This window comes from Hermetia illucens, chromosome 5 (genome assembly GCF_905115235.1).
Source record: "Hermetia illucens chromosome 5, iHerIll2.2.curated.20191125, whole genome shotgun sequence".
NCBI classification, from domain to species: domain Eukaryota; kingdom Metazoa; phylum Arthropoda; class Insecta; order Diptera; family Stratiomyidae; genus Hermetia; species Hermetia illucens.
The window spans coordinates 10,516,209-10,538,949 of record NC_051853.1 but is presented as its reverse complement, the minus strand read 5'-3'; the positions used below and the strand labels follow the sequence as shown (position 1 = coordinate 10,538,949).

Below are 22,741 nucleotides of genomic sequence, written 5' to 3'. Positions count from 1 at the left end.
TGTCTAGGTATAGTTTGTGATTTTCCTCGGTTATGAACTTGATCCGGGTAAAATTCCAGTAGTTCAAGTGAAAATTGAAAATCCAGAGAGGGCTAGGAATCATCTTAGAGTCTCTTCTGAGAGTAGTAAGAGGGAGCATAGCACTGAGATATATAACAAAGGCATGGAGACAGGCAAAAGTGGTCTTTATTCCGAAAGTGGGTAACAAGGATCCCTTTCACCCTAAATTTTTCAGACCAATTTTCCTAACATCGTTGGTCAACGGCATCCCTGGAGGTCCTTCTGAGATTAACCCCTCTCCATCTGCACCTACAGATGCAGGCAAGGAAGGCAATATTCAGGATGGTCGGGAGTATCAGTGAGGCGAGGAGCTGCCTAAACCGAAGGAAGATTGATATTTTTTCTAGGCGGTATCCCCAGTTACTGATACCATGGGATAAGATGACAACGAAGTTTCACTTTGATAAAAAGTTTGAAACACGTTGGAGTAATAAGGAAATTAGGAGAGCGTGGTTGGGACATACGGCTTAAACCAGCAACTGATTGCTTGGTACAATTACGGATCCCTCACAGCAGAGGGAGCGCGTGCCGGTGTCATTGGTCCAAGGAAAATGTACTCCGAGCCAATGGGTAGGTATACTAGCATCTTCCAGGCGGAAATATTCGCCATAGACAGATGTGTCTCCTTTAATCTCCAAAGGAATACAGGGGGCAGAAGAGCGCTATTCTCACCGACAGCCAAGCAGCGATCAAGGTATTTAGGTGCAACCAGGTGAAGTCTAAACTGGTATGGGAAGGCCTTGAGAGATTGAATACGATCGGCTCGTTCCACAAAGGTGTGGATACTCTGGGTTCCAGGCCATGCTGGGTAGAAAGGCAACGAGGCAGTGGACGAAGTAGCCAAGAAGGGTGCAGGGACGCCTTTACACGGGCTAGAACTCTTCTGTAGAATCGGAAACGGTTCCATGGCTATGACATTAAGAAATGAAGAAGAACGGTTGAGGGAACTATACTGAGCGGGCCTACCAGGAATGGAGCAGTCTAGGGTGCTTACTGGGGGACACGAACCCATGCGTACAAAGGATTGCTTAAACCGCACCAAAAAAACCTACCAATCATAGTGGGCAGCATAGTGGTCACTGTCCGCTAAACTATCACCTAGGAAGCTAGGGATATCTACGGACACTGCCTGCAGGTTTTGTGCGAAGTGCGATGACGTCCAGGGACAGTGTCCAGCACTTGCGCAAAGTAGGTCGAGGCACCTGGGATAACACTTAATACCAGATGCAAAATTGAAAGATCTGGAAGTAGGGAATATACTAAAGTTCCTGACGGTTACAGGCTTGCTTGAGATACTATGATTAATAGGTACACTTTAACCAGCAACAGGGCACAATAGTACTTTAAGGACGCGGTGCGACTTTCCTTCAACAGAATAATAATAATTTGGTAATGTCAGGAACAAAACAATCTTAGCAGTGTTTCAAAATGCTGGAAAATAAACTTAGATTTCTGTCAAAAGACACTAACCTTACTCTCCACAGGTAGATATCCTAATTCAACTCTCGAGCCGTGAAAATTAGCCTGCCAAGTACGACGACAATAAGGTGTCTAGTGCTGAATAAAAGCCATGGCATCCGAAAAACGCTGAAGTGATCGGTGAAGGAGGTTCTGACCTTGTCGACAACTCTGTATGTTACAACTATGTAGGGTGTGGGGTGAATAGTAGCCGTCATCATCACGACAATTGAAGCCTTCTCCTCGAATGAGTTAAGCTTAGTCCGACTACACTGGTGATGGTGACGTCCTAGCACCATCGAAAAGTCCTTTTGGGCAGGGAGAGGTACGCCAAATTGGGTCTTGCCACTACACACTGAGTTCGAAAAACTCCACGACTGATGGGCTATGGCTAGTACAACCAATGGGCTTCTCAGCTGAACTTACATAATGTCAATTTCAAGGCGAGGTAAGAACTGGGAGTTTCGCCCCCAAACCAAAGTCTGGATAAAACGTTCGTCAAGGAAATTGCTGAACGCACGTTGTGGATCGTCAAGGTAGATGTGTTTCCATTAAAACCAACGACTCAGAAAGGTTGGATAAAAATCCGGTCCCAAACTGTCACGTACACGGCGATGCAATCGAGATCGAAAAGTGTAGACTTCACTAAGTACTCATAATTTGGTCAGGGGCATGTCAAAAATGCTGTTCAAGTTTTGACAGACGAGCTACCGAGTTCCCACACTGACATTTTAGTCCATGGCGGGTTTAGAGAATGGATACGATACGTCCCAAATTCCCTGCGTCACCAGGGATTCATTGGAGTTTCATTTCTGCAATTGAAAATGAAGTTGTGGCCAACACCGCAACTTATCTACGTCGCCTGCTGCTGTTTACATTTGCCAGGACATTTTCTTACTGCCAGCGGATAATGCAACTCGGAACTATCTAAAACAGAGAAGGACATGCAGCAGCCGAAGCGGGACCGTATGTCTATTCCACTGTATATTGTTTAGGGGACCGATTCGGAACTTCTGTAGGACAGTAGTATGAAACGTACTAGACAAGGGCCTACCCAGGAGAGAAACGTATGGCTCGTACGAATTTCTTGTGTTTCAGAAATCTGGGTTGGAAAGTAGGCACATTTCGGGGCCTTGGAGTAATCCTGAAGTCGTCCAGGATTGAGACCACAATAACAAGATCTGAAAGATATTACTGCCATCCTAGTGTGAAAATGCATGTCAACGAAGATTCCAGCGATAGCCGGCGGGACGCTGTTTTGCAGCCAGATGTGTTGATTGGCCAAACTACGATAGATGCATCAAATAAATCGCACGTAGAAACGTCAGCTAAACCAAGTGGCCTGTATAAAAGTTAGTCATGTTTCCTGCTGTGAAAATGTCGATACCTGCAAGGATTCCGAGGGCTAGATCCAGCAGTTGAAGTTTTTGTTAATGAAGTCACTAAGATCCGACTACCCGTACTGTCAGTGTCACCGTAGATATCCTTGGGAGAATTACAGCATTCACCTTCAGGATGAAAGTGGTATCTATTGAAAACAAAGAAGCGTGTCTACGATGAGTGAACAGAGGTACTTGGATACCTACTCTTATCAACTCAGCCGGACTTCTCTGCAGCTAACGCAAAATCAAACGAAGAGAGATGAAGCTTGCCTGAGATCCTGAGTCTTAGAAAAGTTGAACCAAACGTGGCCAGAGCTACCAAAAGCATAGACTCGCGCCGTTGTAAGAGGAACACGTAATAGATCGGATACAAAAGATTCCAATCACTCTGGAGGTGTCCTTGATCAAACCTTGCTCGGTAAGATGCTCTTCTGGTAGATACGGCCAAGTTAATGAGCAGATGTCCCATGAATGGCGTGAGGTAAAGCATCAGCATCATCCAGAACGTTTTTCTTCTTTGAACCTCCTGAATGCGGATAAAATGGGCACAACAAGGCGACCTAAGGGACCAAACTGGATCGCCCCAATACGCTTTACAGTGGATGCACCGGTCTGGGTCCCTGCACGCTATTGCTGACAACGCAGCTCGGTCCTCTCAGAGGTTAGAATTGATGCGCCCTTCTCCGCAAATTATAGCAAGTTCTGGATCTTGGAGGAAGAAGCGGAAATCTCCCAATTCCACTAAGCCGGCACGTCTCATTGTTCGACTAAAAGGTTAACCCTATTTGTGTCCTTAATATGAAGCTCATTCCCCTCCTTACATATAAATACACAATAAATTGATTTTTCGCCAAATTTTCCCTTTGGTTCAATATCAAAAAAAATCTCACCAAATTTTTCTCATTCCAGGAATCGGTGTTGGTCTTGCCACGTCAGCAGCTTTCGTAGCATTGAATCATTACTTCAAAAATAAACGTGGACAGGCCGTTGGGCTTTCAATGGCTGGTACAGGCATAGGAATGTTGATCATGCCCCAATTAGTGCGAATATTCTTGGAAGAATATGGATTTCGTGGTGCTGTTCTGATCCTGGCTGGTGTTGCGCTGCATGCCGCTTTGGGTTCGGTACTGCTGCAACCAGCTAAATGGCATATGAAGGAAGAGCAAGTTGATGTTGAACTTATATCCGTGCCTGAAATGAAAACTATAAAGGAGGACGACGAGGATTCCTTGCCTGAAATGAACACTCTACTGTTCAATAAGGATAATCAAATCAGGAAGAATTTCTCCGAAGCGGCAATGAGCACCTTGAATGGCGCAAAGAATGGTATGCCCAAACGACCAACGTTCCCTAGAATTATGTCAAACAATGGACTGTTAGGAGTGCCTGAATTAGAAGCGTTGTCCAACACAGAACTGAATGCTAAAATCAGACAACGAAAAATGTCAGTCATGTCGAATCTTTCGCATTTGGATTTCACCGGAAGCACAGTTCACATTCACATGAATGTCGGAGATGAAGAATTGGAAAGACACGATCAGGCGATTCGGCGGGTTAACACTCACCTTGGAATGTCTACCTTTCACCGAGACTCTTTCGCCAAATTGAAACCAGTTTTTGGTCGAACTGAAAGCATCATAGGAACTCCAGCACCACCGGAGGATCCACCGGCAAAGCCTAGCTTTTGGAAACGCTTTGCAGATCTGATGGACATTGGACTACTCAAGGACTTGTCCTTTTTGAATCTTTTGTTTGGGCTGTCAATTTTCTACGTGGCAGAGATGAACTTCAAAATGGTCACACCCTTCTTCTTCGCTAACTTGGGTTATAGTAAACTCGATGTCGCTTTCTGTTTGTCAGTAACAGCCATTACCGATATTGCGGCTCGTATTGTTTTCCCACCGATTTTCGACCGTTTGAATGTGAAGAAGAGGAGTGTTTTCTTGGTGTCAATTGTTTTCGTGGGTATCACACGATCAAGTGAGTTAAGAAAGATTTATTGGTTTGAAATTTTACTTATATTTGTATCCGTTACAGTTATGGCTGAGCAGACTGATTGGACGATGTTGATGGTTTGGCTATCGATTTGTGGATTCTTCAGGGGATCGGCGCTCAGTAATTTTACGTTGACTGTTTCAGAGTACTGTTCACTGGAACAGCTGCCATCAGCTTTTGGCTGGCACCTTATTGGAAAGGCAATTTTTGTCTCTGCATTTGGACCGCTAATCGGTAAGTTGTTTTTCTGTTCCTTCATCATCATCATTATCAATGGCGCAACAACCGATATCCGGTCTAGGCCTGCCTTTATAAGGAATTCCAGACATCCCGGTTTTGCGCCGAGGTCTACCAATTCGATATCCTTAAAAGCTGTCTGGCGTCCTTACCTAAATTTGCTTTTATGATCACCATTTGTGTTGGTGACCGACATCAGCTAGTGCTGAAGGGAACAGCTGTCCTTAGCTAGAGATAAATGACAGCGGAATTATTGGCTGGCAGCTACTAGGAGCGGTTAATCATTGCAATCTTTGAGTGCTTCCAATGACAATAGCAGAATGGGATGGCTTATTGGAGCTTATTTGTCGTTTACAATTCCTAGTGAAATTTGAAAACTCCTCCTTTTTAAGATTTTATGTGAACCACCCGGGATAATTTGCTGTTTGTATAAGTGTTCCCTTGAATTCTTCAAAGTTTCTGCCACTTGAGCCTAAGTCCTCAGTAACTATTGCGCTTCCTCTTCAGACCTCTCACTCAACCAATTGTCCATGGCGTCATGTACCGAGATAAAGTTGCTGGTTGATAAGGTTACTTACTAATTTTTAAACCAAGTCGACTCGCATCTCTCAGTTAGTGGCTCTCGACAGCTATAAGCTATCCCAGTAGTGAACTAACGCGAAGGGCTACCATGACCACCCAGCATGACGCCAAAAGATGCTGGAGTAGACTGCAGTCGAAATCTACGATTCTTGCTTGGAAACGACGTTCAACCTTGAAATAATGGACCTGGACTGCCGTGTGGACAAAACGGAACTAGAGGAAGTAATTAGACAATGCTAGAAACATGTGACTAGTCATTAGGTAGGAGTCACACTTTGGGAATCCAAAGGGTAAAAATTGTTCATAACCACCATCCTCAAAAGACAGCAAAGCAACTTCTCGATGAAGAGAAAATAAGGACCAGTGGACAGGCCCGCCGAGACGGAGGCAGAAAGGAGGGAAGTCCCCATTGCCCCAAGGTTTCTCAAGGCCCGGAATCCTGCAGGATCTTTCCTATTGCCTGGTTCCCCCTCCTTATGGCTCTTCTGGTAGACCATCTGCAGGATACGGCGATTTTGACTCAATGTTTCATCACCCTGCAGTCTCAAATAAAGGCTTTTTACGTGTAAAGCGAGACTTAGAGGTGGCGATCAGGATAAAACCAATTATCTTAAGTATGCTTTAGTGCAAGGACAATGTGATCCTCAGATCCGTAAAATATATTGCTGGGTGGAAGGAACTAGTCATAGGACCAATCAAATCTCCTCTTCATCATCAACGGCGCCACAATCGGTATCCGGACCAAGGCTGCCTTAATAAGGAACTCCAGGCAACCCGGTTTTTCTGTCTGGCGGTTATGATTTTCGACCCTAGATAGGAAAGATTTTCAACGGTCTCAAAGTCGTCGTCTCCTATCTTCATTGCGTTCGTTTGACCAGTGCGATTCGATATTGTTCGTTCTTTCGGTTTTGGCGCTGACGTTGCCATCATGTACTCGTCTTGCCCTCATTAATGTGCAGCCCGAGTTCTCGCGCCATCTGCTCGATCTGAATGGAGGTGGACTGTACTTTCAAGTTGTTCTTCCCATGATGTCAATATTGGCAACATAGGCCAGTAGTTGGGTGGACTTGAAGAGGATGGTGCCTCTTGCATTTACGTCTGCTTCGCGAATCACTTTCTCCAAGGCCATGATAAGGCATGCCCTTGTCTTAGACCTTTGTTAATGTTGAATGGTCTCGAGAGTGATCCTGCAGCTTTTATCTGACCCCGTACATTGGGCAGGGTCGGCCCAGTGAGTCTTATCAATTTCGTTGAGATATCGAATTCTCGCATGGCCGTGTACAATTTTACCCTGCCTATGCTGTCATAGGTGACTTTAAAGTGTTTAACAGTGAAGCCTCTTTGGTACGGGTCAATGATGTTCTGAGCGTATGGGGCTATCTGGCCTAGCAAGATAACTGAGAATATCTTATAGCTGGTACTCAGCAACGTGATACCTCTATAATTGCTGCACGTCGTCAGATTTCCCTCTTTGTCTCGGCAGGATGAGCATGGAAGTGTACAAGGCTTCATTCTGCTGACTTATTGGTAAAACTTCCACGCCTGGTGCGGTTGCTCCCTGTACTTTTCTAGTTCACAGACTTGTTGGTTCTCCCAGGTTCCCTTTTTCCGCTTGTCAAGTCGCTTCTCCGCTCGACAGAGTTCGCGATAGTCTCTACGCTGTGGGGGCTGTGTTGTGAATGGCTTCGGTACTCATTCTCACCTGATTGTCAGAGAGGATTGTAGTTGGCATCGTAATTCAAGTTCAAAGCACTATGCCAACAAGACCCGAGTCTATATTGGCCCCCGGTATGTTCTTACGTTCATCAAGGCTGAGAGGTGGCGGCATTCGACCAGCACGTGGTCAATCTGATTGAAAGTGGTCCCGTCTGGAGATGCTCACGTATGTTTGTGGACCGCTTTCCGCGCAAACCAGGTACTTCCAACAACCATTTCGTGCGATACTGTTAACTGAATAATCCGCAGTGCGTTGTCATTGGTATCCCTATGTAAGCTATGGGAGCCGACGTATCGATTGAATACGGGCTCCGTCCCTACTTGACTGTTGAAATCTTCAAGTATGAATTTGATATCACACTAGAGACAAGCTTCAAGGGTCCACTCAACTGCCTCGTAGAAGGTATCCTTCTCCGACTCTGCAGTCTCCTCTGTAGGGGTGTGAACGTTTATGTGGCTTATATTTCTAAATTTGCCTCGCAAACCCAGAGTACATAGCCTTTCGCTTATATTTTCAAAGCCGATAACAGTAGGTTTAATTTTTTGGCTGACTAAGGAATCTACACCGAGCAGATGGTTTGCTGGATGGCCACTAAAATATATGGCGAAGCGGCTCTTCTTCAGGAAACCAGTCCAGCGCATCTCTTGCAATGCTGTTGCATCAGCGCAAAGGAAATGCGCAAATCGTTATTCCGTTGTCGTTGCCGGGTTCGTCGTTGTAAAATTCAGCCTGTCCGAGGCTCAGCCCATGGCTTCGTAACTTTGTTTTTCCATGTGGGGTTGTCAGTCCTATCCAACCCTCAACCTGGAGGACCAGTTGGTGCATTTTTTTCCCATGTTTAGGCGCGGGAGACTCGCCTTCAACCTTCTCCGTTTGCAGCTTCTCATTAAGAAAGAACTCCCAGCTGCCACCACGTGGAGCTGGAGATAGAGTTTGGTAGTAGAGCTGTTGGTGTTGGTTTAGCAGGCGCTTCCAGGTTTTATGCTTCATCGTGGGTACCAATCCACGTTTCGCCCTGGGACCTATATCACCCTTTGACCGCCGCCTCCTCTTGATCACCCAAATACTCGCAGCTCATTGAACACCATGTTCAATAAAAGCTGCTGTGATGGAGAAAGGTAAAGGTGATACTTAGTTGCCATCAACGTGCCATCCTTTAAGCGTGTTGGAGGCGACTGAAAAAATGTTTGAAACGCTCAACCAGCAAATACATCATTCATACTGTGGAAGACCTACCGCAAAAACATTACGGTTTGAGAGCGGGGTAATATGAAATTAATACGATTGAGGGAGAGTGCAAACGGTCAGATGAGCTAAAACACGCAGCCGTTACTATCGACGAGTGATTCTCCTCAGAAAATTGAGTTCATATGAGATGGGGTTCAAAGTTCTATGCTTGATCGGAATCTCTGAAACGTGTCATATGATGGTTTGCACCGACTTAAAATTCACAAAGAATCACACCTGGTCAGATATGGATGATGGACGCCACAGCACCAGTCGACATAGGCTCGCTCGAATAAGCTCAACCCATGATAGGGACAATGCGCAAACCAGTCAATCTCGTTACACTAACTTCGAACCGCAGTCGTCATGGATGTTTGTGTTCGTCGTTGTCTCAGTTGGTTTCACTGCTGTGAAGCCAACATCGAAATACCTGAGCACCACCGAAATAACTGCAAACGAAATGTTTCTAATTAGCTGGCTGATTGTCCCAAATCCCGTGCTCGGGAGCCCCGTCTTTTAATGATTCTTTACGGTTCTGCGTGTGTTAATGCGTGTGTTCGATTCCTACAACGGTACGCCTTCGGACTACCAACTAATCACCTCCCTGTCGTCAGAGAGCTAGCCTAGACCCGTTTGTCCCCTTACTTGAGGCTAGCCATCAAGCTCACCCGCCTTGATGAGCCTTTAAGTTAGGGAATTTCTTTTATCAACGGGAAGGGAGAGCAGAATGAAAACGATCAGTTGAAGAAACTCCCGCCGTACGTCCCCTTTACCGGTCGAGCTCTATTTTCTTTTCAACAAGCACCTCCCTTGAAGTTGTATATAGCTCTACGCTCCTAAGCAAGAAGGGGAGCGAGAATCATTCCCGCCATTACTATCACCGGTTCAGAGACAATACGATAGGCAGAAGCCTCCCTCAAAATTCCCCATGTTTTTACTTCCAGTGTTGATGGTGACGAGGAAGGCGGGGCAGCAACCCTATCGCTGGGACCAAAATTAAGTGGCCGAGGAGAACATTCGCGGGTGTCATCGCGGTACGCTGTACTGGCCGTGATGCAGTTAGCGAATGCTCCAAAGATTTAATTAGGGCGATCAGACCCGAGTCTGCACGGGGAATCATTTTGAAGTAGCAATAGGTCACGAAATCTTACCAGAGGTATACTGGTACCATGGGAAGCGGGATGGACCGCGGATTCACATGTCCCGGCAGAGTTCCTATCTCATTTGCGTTTAGTTCAGTTATAGCGATTGACCTTCTAGTGGGTATTTCATGGGGATTATGGATACGTTCAAGCGAACAGAGGCCCTCGACCCTTGACGTGGTGTTGCGTTTCAACACGGGTACCGTACTTTATAGTTCAATAGAGATTTAGGTAGGTTTTGCATCCACTGGTATGAATAAACTGAACCACGCACTCAGGATATACTGGTATTGTTGTGCTCTCAGGCCCTCATTGTAGTCACAAAATCAATCTGTATCCAAAGAGGACCATGTGGTTAAGTCAACTCGACAGGTACTCACGTAAGACCAAAGAGACGAAATTGCACTTTCACATCAGCCCATACCTTTGCGTCATAGAACAGGATAGACTGCGCTGGACTCATTAGAAGGCGTGGGAGCTCCAATCAATATGCCAAGTCTGCTTGGCGACTGTGTGTCCAGAAACAAATTCCGCAACATCATCTACATAACCGACCAGGCGCGACTTTTCTGAAATGTTGAGATTTAGCAGAACATCACATGAAGCGCTCCAGAGGCCCAGCCTTAGGATGAATCCCTGCCCTACTCCCGACGTAACCACCATCCTCCTCTGAACTTCTAGCGTTTCATAGAGCAGGCAGCGGTTTTTCAGATAATCCCTCAGTCCCCAGATAAATCAGGGTGCCATGAAGCTGGGTGATTGTTTCGTCACTATTCACTGATTTTTTTTTTTTTATGGATGGAGGTGGAAATCTTAGAAAAACGCTGCTGCGCCAGGTTGCAGCAGTGTGTGGGATTCGCACTCACTAAAACCACCCCCACTCTTCCGCCCCTCCCCGCGGGACCACCGTGAAGTATTACTTCGCGGGGGAGGCTCTGGTTCGCTATACCATCTCGTCCATGTCACGTCTCGCCGCCTTCCGAGCCCGATCCAACTCCAGAAGTTTTGTCTGCACCACGGCTACTGCCTCATTTACCGGCATCCAGTTTTCCTCCGACTTTAGCATCTCTTCCACCAGGTTGGAGGGCTCGATGTCCGCCCCTAAGATGCTGTTCAACCTCCTTTTCTGCTGCACAAATCTGGGACAATGGAACATAACGTGCCTCCGGGTCCTCGAGTGTAGCACCGCATTCAGGACAGTTGGGAGACTCGTCCAACTCGAAGCGATGCAAGTACTTCCTATAGCCACCGTGTCCCGTAAGGAACTGTGTCAGGTGGTAATTCAATTCTCCGTGCTTTCGGTTGACCCATTTCTCGATACACGGGATCAATGTATGGGTCCACCTGCCCTTGTCGGAGTTATCCCATCGTTGTTGCCACTTGTCACACAACTCTCTCCTGATGGCTTTTCGGAAATCCGCATTCACCTCGACTGGATTTGCCTTCCGTTTTTCATAGAGCCAGTGTGCCTCGCCCGCTAGAAGATCTATAGGGATCATTCCTGCGATGATACACACTGCCTCCGTCAACGCCGTCCTAAATGCGCTGCACACCCTTAGCGCAATTGGCCGGTATGCCGAACTTATCTTCCTCCGGTTGACAGCGTGGTTCAACGCTCCCGCCCAGACAGGGGCCGCGTATAGCAGGATCGACCTCACCACTCCCGCGATGAGTAGCCTGCGACTATACTTCGGCCCTCCCACGTTAGGCATCATCCTTGCAAGGGATGAGCTGGCATTTGCTGCCTTCTCTCGCGCATAATCCAAGTGTCCCTTGAAACTCAGCTTGGCATCGATCATCACCCCCAGGTATTTGACAACCGATTTTGAGACGACCTCACGATTACCAACCTGGATGGTAACCGTGTTGTTCTTCCTACGGTTGGTAATGAGGACCGCCTCCGTCTTTTTGTCCGCTAGGTCCAGCTTGGCCATTCGTAACCATGACCTGATGGTATGAATGGCTTCATTTGCATAAAGCTCCACGTCCTCGGGATGCTTTGCAATTGCGACTACCGCCAGGTCGTCCGCAAAACCAATCAGCGTTGTCTCCTCCGGCACGCGAAGGCCAAGCACCCCGTCGTACATTATGTTCCACAGCAGCGGTCCCAATACAGAACCTTGAAGTACACCTGCTGTCACAATGTACTCCTTCGGCCCGTCGTCCGTCTCGTACCAGAGGAGTCTGCCCGAAAATTAACTCTCGATGAGCCGAGCCAAGTAGCTAGGAACACCCACTTTGGCCAAAGCGCCCTTAATCCAGGCCCAATTGGCTAAGTTAAAAGCATTTTTGACGTCCAGCGTCACCAGAGCACAGCATTTGCCCATGGCCATTGCATTTCGAGCCAATTCCACGACCTTTGCTACTACATCGACCGTAGAACAGGCTCGCCGAAACCCAGATTGCCGCTCCGAAAGACCACCCGCAAGCTCGATGAACGGGAGCAGCCTGTTGTAATCACCCTCTCCAACATCTTCCCCATGGTGTCTAAGAGACAAATAGGGCGATATGAAGAGGGCACGCCGGGTGGTTTTCGGGGCTTCGGTAGCAACACCAGCTTCTGCCTCTTCCACTGGGCGGGAAACACTCCTTCCGCCATGCACGATTCGAATGTGCTTGCGAACCACCTTGGTCTGGCCTCGACCGCCACCTTCAAAGCCCTGTTCGGAATTCCGTCCAATCCCGGAGGCTTGCTGTCCCCAATACGTCTGCAGATTTCCCAAAGTTCCTCTTCGGTAACATCAGGGATCGAGCAGACGTCCTGCTGAGCTGCCAGTTGGAGTTCTCTTTCGTCCTGCTCCTGCTGCGGGAAAAGAGTTGTAATTATTTGCAACAAGAGCCGTGGGCATGTCACCTGAGGTGATTTTCGCCCGCGGATCTTCTTCATTACAACTTGGTAGGCTGTACCCCACGGATTCGTATTAGCCTCCATGCAGAGCTTCTGGTAGCATTCCCGCTTGCTTCTCCGAATGGCCTTCTTAAGGTTGCTTCGCAGGTCCCTGTATTCCTCCTCACGCTCCTGGTGCTCCGGCCTTCCCCTTGTCCTGTGGGAAAGTCTCCTCACTCGGAGACAAGAGGATCTCAAGGCAGCGATCTCCGTGTTCCACCAGTAATTTGGCCTCTTGCCGTGGTGCAAACGTCGTCGTGGCATCATAGCGTCGCATGCTTCGGTTACACGCTGAGACAGCTGTGTGACCCTTTCCACCGCTGTTCCATCCGGATCATGGGTTCCCTCCAATGTCGCCAGGAATGTTTCCTCGTCGAAAGCTCCGATAGACCAGCCAACCGCTTTAGCCTTTCCACCTCCAGGGCGTCGTTGACTGGTTCCCCGGTTCCCAATGCGGAGGAAGATGGCCTGATGGTCACTGTGGGTGTAGTGCTCACTCACTTGCCAAGCCATCTCCCTCACCAGTGAAGTGCTAACAAATGTCAGGTCAACGATCGAACTCGACCCTCTTCCTCGAAAGGTGGGCACGCATCCAACGTTGGCCAGCACGATGTCCAGCTCCGCAAATGACTCCAACAGAATTTGACCTCTGGTGTTCGTCGATCGGCTTCCCCACTCCAGGGCCCACGCAATGATTTTAGGGCTGCGGTCTCTAGTGTCCAACACCAGACTGTCTAACATCTCCTCATATTGTGCTAAGGTTGCACTAGGAGGAGCGAAGCAGCTGTAAATATGGACACCGTTGACCTTCGATCTTATAAAACCGGCTGCCGGAGGGGCCATAACTTCCTGAATGGACTGTCTTCCGCACGCCCAGATTGCGGCGTTACCAGACTCATCCACCGCCCAAGTCGCACCGCCGTGGTTTCTGTACGGCTCGCAAATAACCGCGACATCGACATTCGACTCTCGAATGGTTTGCGAGAACAGGTCCTGAGCTGCCTCACAGTGATTGAGATTGATTTGTATCAATCTCATTTGCCTGTGCGGTTCAGCTCCCTCCTATATACCGGACATCTGCTGCTTCCCGCAACACGCCGGTCGTCCACGCCCTCTTTCCCACTACATAGCATACACCGTGGATCTCCAGTGCAATCTTTGATGAGGTGGCCCTCTTCCCCACACTTCCTGCAACTCCTCGACCTATCATACTGGCTAGTGCATGCCGCCGCAAAATAGCCAAAATCGAGGCATCTGAAGCATCTCTCTTCACTGATGAGCCCTACATCAGCTTTTATCTCCACAGCGACCTGTGCTAGCAATTCGTGAGCGTTCATTGGCATATTGATCTGTCAGATGCGGATCATGTTAACAACTCTCGCTTTATGACCTACCTGGCCGCATCTATGGCATGTTGCCCTCTTGTCAAGTCCCCGTTAGATTGCAGACGAATGCTCATAATCTAAGCATTTGTTACATTTGGTGGAGGCGGACTGAATTCCTACATATTACACAATTAATTCTGATTTTTCTGCTTTTAAAAAGTTTGCTGGGTTATCCCTCGGCAACTTCCACGACAGCAAGTTTTCAGCTTCGAGAATTCGCGGGGTGATACCAATCCAGGGACTGATTACCTGCCGAAGTTCGCGCTTGATGTCCTCTTTTACGTGAGTCTTTTCTGTGAGGCAGAGAAGATCTCGGATTTGCGGTGAACACGTGGATTCTTGGCTAGAAACCAGAGCGTTCTCTCCCAGTAGCCCTTTGGCCGCTTCACAGAACTCACCTTCGTTTGTTATTTTAAGACCCAATTCGGCAAGGACTCCATCGCCCTTCGTTTTCCGAATAGAAGACAATTCTGCTCCGCTGTCTTCGGGCTTGATCCTCGCTGAGGACTTCCGCAAAGATCATTCCTTCTATTCTGGTCTATAATCCCTTGTCTCCCCACCTTTTCCTTCTTCTTCCTTCTTTGGTGCTCCACCATTCGTCTCCGCCTTTTTTTTGGTTTTTGGCAGAGGGTTGCTGCATGTTGTTCCTTGTTGTCCCTCATCGCCTTCTTCTTTTGACCCCTGGAGATTGCCTGGCCACAATGAGTCTCTTAATGCTTTCCACACTATACAGTCAATTTTCCAAAATGTCCTATTTTAATCCTTCTTTTATCTTTCCAGGTGCCATCCGTGATTGGACAGGAAGTTATCCCATCTGCATTCACGCGCAGAGCGTGTGTATCTACATATGTGCCATTGCATGGTCCATTGAATATCTATGGAAGTACTTAAAGGCAAAGAAGCAGGTGGACGTCGCGTAATTCTCTTAGATTTAGGACATAAACCACCAAAAATACTTAAATGTGTGATAAGAAACTATACAAAAGCAAAAGACAAATTAAAAAAAGAAGTTTCAACACTGTTTCATGTACTGGTAGGACTTTTACTGAATTAGATAATGAAACATTAACAAAACGCTGGTGCGGACCGTGGTTCACAGCCCGCTCGGCTGCCTTCCTTGTATGTAGTTAAAATGACCTCATAATTATTGTAACCGAGGGTGGGTATCCTGTTTCAGTTGCTTCGGGATCACATTTCAAAGTGACTTTAAACTTCAATTGAATTCAAAATCGTGTCCTTGCTACGAGTCAATACCCACGATTCCGGGAGAACTGAAACAGGATGCACCCGATATCGACGTGCTTGCAGAAGTACTGCAATTCCTTCTAGGGTAGGACGCATTATCAAGTAGAGACTCTGACGAAAAAGTATTTTTAGATTTACAAATGTGTACATTACTTTTATTTTGTGACAACTATTGACATAACTATCATTGTATTGACTAGAGAATATTTGATAACTCCCAACTGATTGAGGCGGGGCATCTGTTTTTGACGGGGGATGCTCCGGACTTTAGTATTTACTTTATATTATACAAGACACAGTTTAACGTTTTACTCAGTTTTTGCCTGTTTTGTATGAGAGTATTTTTATATGAAATGCTGTTGTAATATTGTTATATGTATGAATAGACTTTGTATTAAGGTTTAACCCTGATTAAGATGTAGTGTATGTAGCAAATTTGTGTCAAATGTGAGCGTAAAAAAATACAAACTAGAATTTGACGAAGCGAATTTGTTTCATTTCATTCATATGGAGGACAATATCATGTCAAGAACCCTTCCCTTGGTCTGACTTAGAGAATTTGAGAAGGTGGAGGACAGCATGTCCTCCAATGGACAGAAAATAAGTCCCTACTGGAGTCATCGGGGGAGGAAAGGATTTCGGGCCCCGCAGAACAGTTGGAGGAAACTCGGACCTCCTAAGCCAAATTAGACAGCGCGCCAGCTTGAGTACCAGCAGGCGCTCATCCTTCAACTTCAGGAGGAGTTGCAAGTCGTCAGAGATGAGAGGATTCAACCGCATCACCAGTACCACCAACATGAAGAACATCAGCAACCAGAACAACAGCAGCAACCAGCACCATCCAACATTGACGTTAAAAAAGCAGCAACTGAAGATATGTCCCTGGAATTAGTTAGGGGATGAAACATCAAATAAGGACCCCTTCAACTTTGTACCAGTTCGCAGAAAGACAACTTAGAAGCAGGTTAGTGCTAAGCATGTAAGTGCTCCGCAGACATCCCCTTACCAGTCCAAATCGAACTTACCTGCTGTTCCGAAAAGCTAAAAGAAAAAGATCCCTTGCATCACCGGGAAAAAGGGGTCAAAAGACACCATTAAAACACGAGGACAGATGGGACCCTCATATTCGTGCAGTTCGTCGAGGACCAGTTACTTCGCCATTCATTTTTCTTAAAGAGCTACACCTGAACGCAACAAGAAGCACCACTCCCTCATTAAGGACACAGTCCTTAATCATTCGAGGCTTCCACCAGGAAACAGGCCCAACGGATATTCTGTCATATCTCAAAGCTGAATACCCTCAACTTAATATACGTTCGATCGCAAACTTAGTGACTTCCACGGGATATACAACGTCCAGCGCCCTACACACTGCTTTATGCAGATGATTTCCTAGCATCTAATAGCAAAAATGATCTCGAACAACTTGTTCAAAAATGGAATGATCGCCTCATGAAACACGGTCTCAGATTGAATCTAAACAAAACTGAATTTTTGACGACCGATCAACATGAAGAAGACACAATCACTGCCAGTGAAAGTGACCTGTCCAGAACTAAGCGATTTAAATATTTCGGGTTAATGCTATTAGCCAACGGAGAACTGCGTTATCAAATTGCTTCACGCATTAACGCAACCTGGATGAAGTGGCGTTCCACAACTGGTGTTCTTTGTGATCGACTTATCAACGAACGTCTCAAATCTAGAATTTACAGCAATGTCGTCCGTCCAGTCGCTCTCTATCGTTCTGAGTGTTGGCCGACCATAAAAGACAATGAACGGCGTCTTGCGGTAATGGAGACGAAGATGCTACGTTGGACTAGTGGCGTCACACGCTTAGATCACATCCGGAATGAGGATATCCGCGATCGTTATGGGATTGCACCGATCGTGGAAAAGTTGCGAGAGAGCCAAGATTGGTCTGAACATCGAAGTCGATGGTAAACGACCAAAAGGCAGACCTAAACAACGGTGGCTTGATACGCTAGATGGGGATTTAAAAGCTTCCAGATTGCACCCAGATTCGGCATTCGATAGAGCCAAATGGCGAAACCGATCACGATTGAAGAAAAAGAAAAAGAAAGAAAGAGGACGTCGAGCCTAAAGAAGTCCTCCCCTCTGTTTAACACTTCATATGGGCCTTCATACGGTGGTTGCAAAGGATTCTGGGAAGCGAACCGAGACGTTTTTTCAGGTGTTAGCCTTCGTGTAAGAATGATGAGATGGCGGAGGTAATTTTAGCTTGGCCACGGTATCCCGGAGCAAGCGCAAAAGTCCAGCGGTGGAAAGGACTGACTTAGCAGCGAGCACAGGGTCGCTAGGGAGTCTCACGATGTGGATTGTGTGAAAACGCTTTGTAAACCTAGGGAATGAGCCTGCCTCTTACTGTAGGTGCTTGGTAACTTTACTCTTCCGGCATGCGATGCACTGTCTGGCCCATTCATTAACATCCTTATTCATTGAGGGTCAAAAACATTCGCTAGTGACCAGCCGATACGTTTTACGAATGCCTGGATATGCAAGATCATGTACTGTATGGAATACTTCCTTGCGAAAAGTGGCCTGAATGAATTTATGGCCTACGCCCCGGTTTCAGAGGTCTCGCAGAGTATTTCAGAGGTTGAACCAAAAAAGGGAAACTCTCAAAGGGTTGTTCCTGAGACCCTGAAGCACCACATTATCCTTCTGTCCGTCGATTGTCGAAAAATCGACCGTGGCAGGGATTTTGACCTCACAAATGTATGACAAAGCGTCTACATTATCCTTGCCGGACACATGCCGGATGTCGGAAGTAAACTGGCCTATGAAGTTCAGGTGTGGAAGTTGCTTAAAAGCGAAAGTAAGAGGGTTATGATCCGTGAACACCACGAACGGCCTACCTTCTAGGGAATATTAGAAGTATTTGATTGCCATGTACGCGACTAATGGTTCACGATCGTAGGTGCTGTAGTTTCGTTGAGCTCTTGGCAATTGCTTGGAAAAGAAACTCAACGCGGCTGCCAATTTTGGTTCACGTTTTGGTGGAGGGCAGCACGTACTGCGATATCTGAATCATCAACGAATATGGCTTGGAGTGCATCTCGTTAAGGGAAGGCCAGGAATGTAGAGTCCGCCAGCTATCCTTTGGCTAACTCAAATGTCTAGACGGCCTCCATAGGCCGGTTGAAGGTTAAGGAGGTCGCAAGTTTCCCTGAAGACCTGAACCAAGCTTTGGGGTCTATAAGAGATGTTCTGCAGGTCTACCGGCAATCCAAAGTGCCCTATGAAGTCTGCCCCTAATATGGGACTGCTGATGTCCGCTATAACAAAACGCCATCAAAACAATCATCGAAATCCCAGACTTACGCCCACTTTCCTGTGACCGAAAGTGTGTATAGTGAAGGAAATTACCGTCGCTAGTTTGAGTTGTTGCGGGATCGATTTGTGATTTCGCGATACCGGGAGGACTGAGACGTCTGCGTTTGTGATAATTAGGTAATGGCGCATTCTGGGTATCCGTCCTCGGAGCTCCTAACGAGTTTATTTTTTTTTATGCTGTGCACGTGCACAGGCTGATGCACTTCAACCTGGTAGTACCAGCAAACTACAGGATTGGTTGAAGTCACCGACATGCGACTGCTCCATGGCCCATTTCGGTTGAGGGACCGCGAATGAGTTTGGGATCTATCTCCCGAACGCCAAGTTGTTGCCGCTAGTTTAGAGACGGTAGCCGCGAGGGTGGTCACCGTCTGCCGGAACATCGGCAATTCGGCACGTGACCTCCCGTGACATTTCACTGACCACGGGCCGTGTATACACCTCGTGGATCTTATCAACAGTGTTCGCTAACACTTCCAAAGATCGGAGTACGCACAGACCAAGATGGCTTGAGTTCTCTCCGGTAGTCGCTGCAACCACTGCGACTTCAGAAGCTGAACTTCGACCTTGTCTTCACCCAACTGCTTCATCTCACGAAGCAGTTGGCTCCCTGCCATCTAAGGTGAGCTCCGTCAGACTCGCTTACCGACAGTAGCTTGATGAGAATGCCCTTTAACTTTAAGTAAGAGCACTCTTCGAAAACATCGGCGACCAGCCCAATCGACTCCTCGTCCAGATTGACGTGATGCGTAGTAATGCCTACGAGCGGGAACTGCGCCTCCGATTGGCGGAATCAAGCCTCCAGGTTACGCCGCCAAAATGGTGGCCCCAATACCGCCACGGGGGTGCGGAGGTGCTAGAGGCGCCTGCACCGTTGTTATTCTATGGCACTGCGAATTGAAGTTGAATTTACGAGGACCCCAGCAAAGAATCCTCCGATCCCCACAACGAGCGGAAATGTGGCCGGAGCGGAAACCCCAAGAGCATCACGACTGAAGCGGAACTTACCTCAAAGCAGAACACTCTAGCCCCATTGTCAATATCAAAAGAAACCACAAGAACCAGCGAAGCGACAGAGGCCACTGCCTGCCGCGATCGAAAGGGGTTGTGTTCCGTCGTGGACCTTCCCTCTTCATCGCGCCTCTCGGGTCCGGGGACTTAAAGCAGTTTTTTTTTATTTTCCAATTTTAGCTCGCGTTCTGATTTTCATCGTTAGACCGTCGCGAATTTCTTTGCTTGTGTTTTATTTTTAAATCCGGTGCGGACCCAAGCATCGGTATAGACACGTTAATTTGGTTCTAATGACATGTGATAGATCAAAGCACTCAAACTCCCCATAGTGTCCAATAAACATATAGGTCTGTAGGAGATTGGTTCACCAGGAGCCAGCTTTTGGCAACAACACTAGTCTTTAATGCTTCCATTCCTGTGGAAAGATCCAGTCCACCAGACATACTTAAAACAACTCTGCATATATGTATATCCGGCCTAGATTTAACAGCCAGTTTAAGGATTGCGTTTGGTATACCATCGAGACTCGGTGCTTTGTTGTCTTCCAACCTACTTCCTTCGCCATTACTGAAGCTATTGCAAAATCATCTGCAGGTCTCTGGAGACTTTCTTTGCGTCTGCCCTCTTGACCAAATAAACCTCGAACAATTCCCAGAAAGAGATCGAGATGTGTAATTTGCGGGACCGTGGACCGTTGAATCTCCCCATTACGACTCTGTAGCCAGTTCCTCATGCTCCTCATGCGTCTGGCCTGATGACACGCCAACCAAAGATCAAAGAGTATACTGTTGCACCAGCAGTTAAGCCTTCTACTCTAGAAATATGACAGTTCGGCATCAAGGTGTCATATGCCGCCGCAAAGCATTCCGCGATATAGTAGGCTCTCCTTGAGAATGTGCGTGGGTGTATGCTATAATGCCCTAGTCCAAACACACATCCATAAATTTTTTGCTCGTTAATTGCTTTACCAAACCGATCTAACAATATGCTCATTCTTGGACGTGCAGATTCCAAACAGCTTGGCTTATGCTTCAGTACAGTGTTCACTAATCTTCCAGAACACATCAGGTACTAGTGAAAGGCTAACATAAATTAGGTTCATAACAAAATCAGACTCTCCTTTGCGGTAATTATCAACCTGACCAACATTAGTCACCTGCATTCGTCAGTGAACTTCCCCATTCTGTGGTCCATCATGAATCATGAATCAACCTCATATTCACACTTATCGTTTCCGACAGTATGCCTACTGAATGCGCTAGTCTTAGCACAGCATGCACTTGTTCCTTGTTTCTCTTCCTTCTGCATAGTGAAGGTGCCCAATCAAGGCAGTCAACACCGATGATCTGTCCTAGTTGCCAAGAAAACTTCATAGAAAAAAAGAAACATCAAAATTTGCAAATTTGGATGCGAAATATTAGGCTATATTCAAACGATGGCATGCAGGACGCACAATCGATTCGGATACTGAAGCCGTCAAAATTAACAAAAGTACTGTAAAGGATCATTCCCATCTAACTTTCTATTTCCAACAGAAGTAAGGGATGGACCACCATTACACTGTCACACCGTGACGTGGACGTTGACTATGACGGAGCCCCTCCATCCAGACTATCCTGAGCAGCCCCATTTCCTTTACCGTGTTCGAACGGCCTTATTTCCAGACATTGAATTTAGTTTGCCATCAAATCCGACTGTCAGAAAATTTCGCAAATTCTTGGAACGGCCCAATACTATGTTGAGCGGTTGGAATGTATCTCGGGGGACGTTGCTTGCTTCGACGGGTTCTACTTCCAGTTACCCAATGCAACATACTCTACTTCCCAGTAGTGATTGTTTGGTGGCTGTTGTATTGCCAGGAGATCCTTGAACTGAACTTAAATTGACAATTCCTCCAACTCAACGCTGTCACTTGGGTGAGCTGGACCAGAATTCGACGGTTCGATTCAAGGACCCGCTGTGTGATTAAAGCCTAATGATTCTCCCCGAAAGCAACTATTGCAGAGAAGAAGCACACAAATAACAAACTTCCTCTGGTCCACTATTAAAAGGGTAGAATCAGAGTGGGGCAAAGGAACACTTGCTTCTAAGGAAGAGGTGTCAGCCAATGGTTCGAAGAGTCTTACCAGAAAACGCTTTCACAGACTATTGTCTTCTTTAATTGATAACCCAATACGAAACTTGGTATTGAAATTGGTATCTTCCTCAGATTCTTTGTTAATGTATCCAATATCTGATCATACGTTGCTCGCCACTTTTGTAGTAAATAGGGTGCTTAAACACAAACCAAATATAATTATATGACGAATTGACTGAACTGAAAAAGACAGAAATAAAAGAAATTTGTCAAGCCAACCCTCCCGCGTCATCGCAAGCATTCCACTTAGGTGAGAAAACTAAAGTGGGGTCGACGCAATTAAGTTCTTGTAGAAATAATGTTTGAAGTTTGCTATCATATGTTTATGTAGGACTAGTAATAAAAGATATTTGTGGGAACACATGGAAAGTGATGGAATAATGTTTGAAGCTGCAAAATCTACTTTTGCACAACCAAATTATGATACCATAATCTGAAACCGAATTCATGTTCAAAAGTTTTCAACCTCTGTACGCAAAAAGCGCAATCATTGGTTCATCAACTATCATTGAGTAGTATATTCGTAGTTACGACCGTAAAAGCTTCAGATACAAGCAAAAAAATTAATTAAGCTAATTAAAAAATATGATTGCTGCTTTTGTTTTAATTTCGGGTATACCCATAACGTTTACGAGTTCATCGTAAGTGTCCCCATCTGCCAGGTGCAAAGATGTCTAGACATTTTGCTCACTCTGCGGCTACTCAGCAGTAAATCTCAATTCAAATGAAATTGAGGTAAGCCGAAGTGCCATAAAAAAACTTGAAATAGGTGTAAGCATTGCAAACTTCTTTCGGCCTTCCTTGAAGAAGATCAACAGAAACAGTGTAATCTCAACGTTCCCGATAACGATAGTGCGTGTTTGCGGAGGCGCTCTAGTGTCACGAGTAAATGTTTTAATGAGGTCCCAACTCTTCCAAA

At 46.5% G+C, this 22,741-nt stretch overlaps 1 protein-coding gene across 1 annotated transcript in view; it reads left to right on the top strand.

Moving 5' to 3' along the window:
- Positions 1–15,801, top strand: part of LOC119656713 — a 92,727-nt gene extending 76,926 nt beyond the window's left edge. Inside the window, exons 3-5 of the mRNA XM_038063232.1 lie at positions 3,810–4,880; positions 4,938–5,129; positions 14,853–15,801. Coding sequence (XP_037919160.1) covers positions 3,810–4,880; positions 4,938–5,129; positions 14,853–14,992 — 1,403 coding nt within the window. The 3' untranslated portion in view covers positions 14,993–15,801. The remainder of the gene's footprint in view (positions 1–3,809; positions 4,881–4,937; positions 5,130–14,852) is intronic.
- Positions 15,802–22,741: the final 6,940 nt, after the last annotated feature.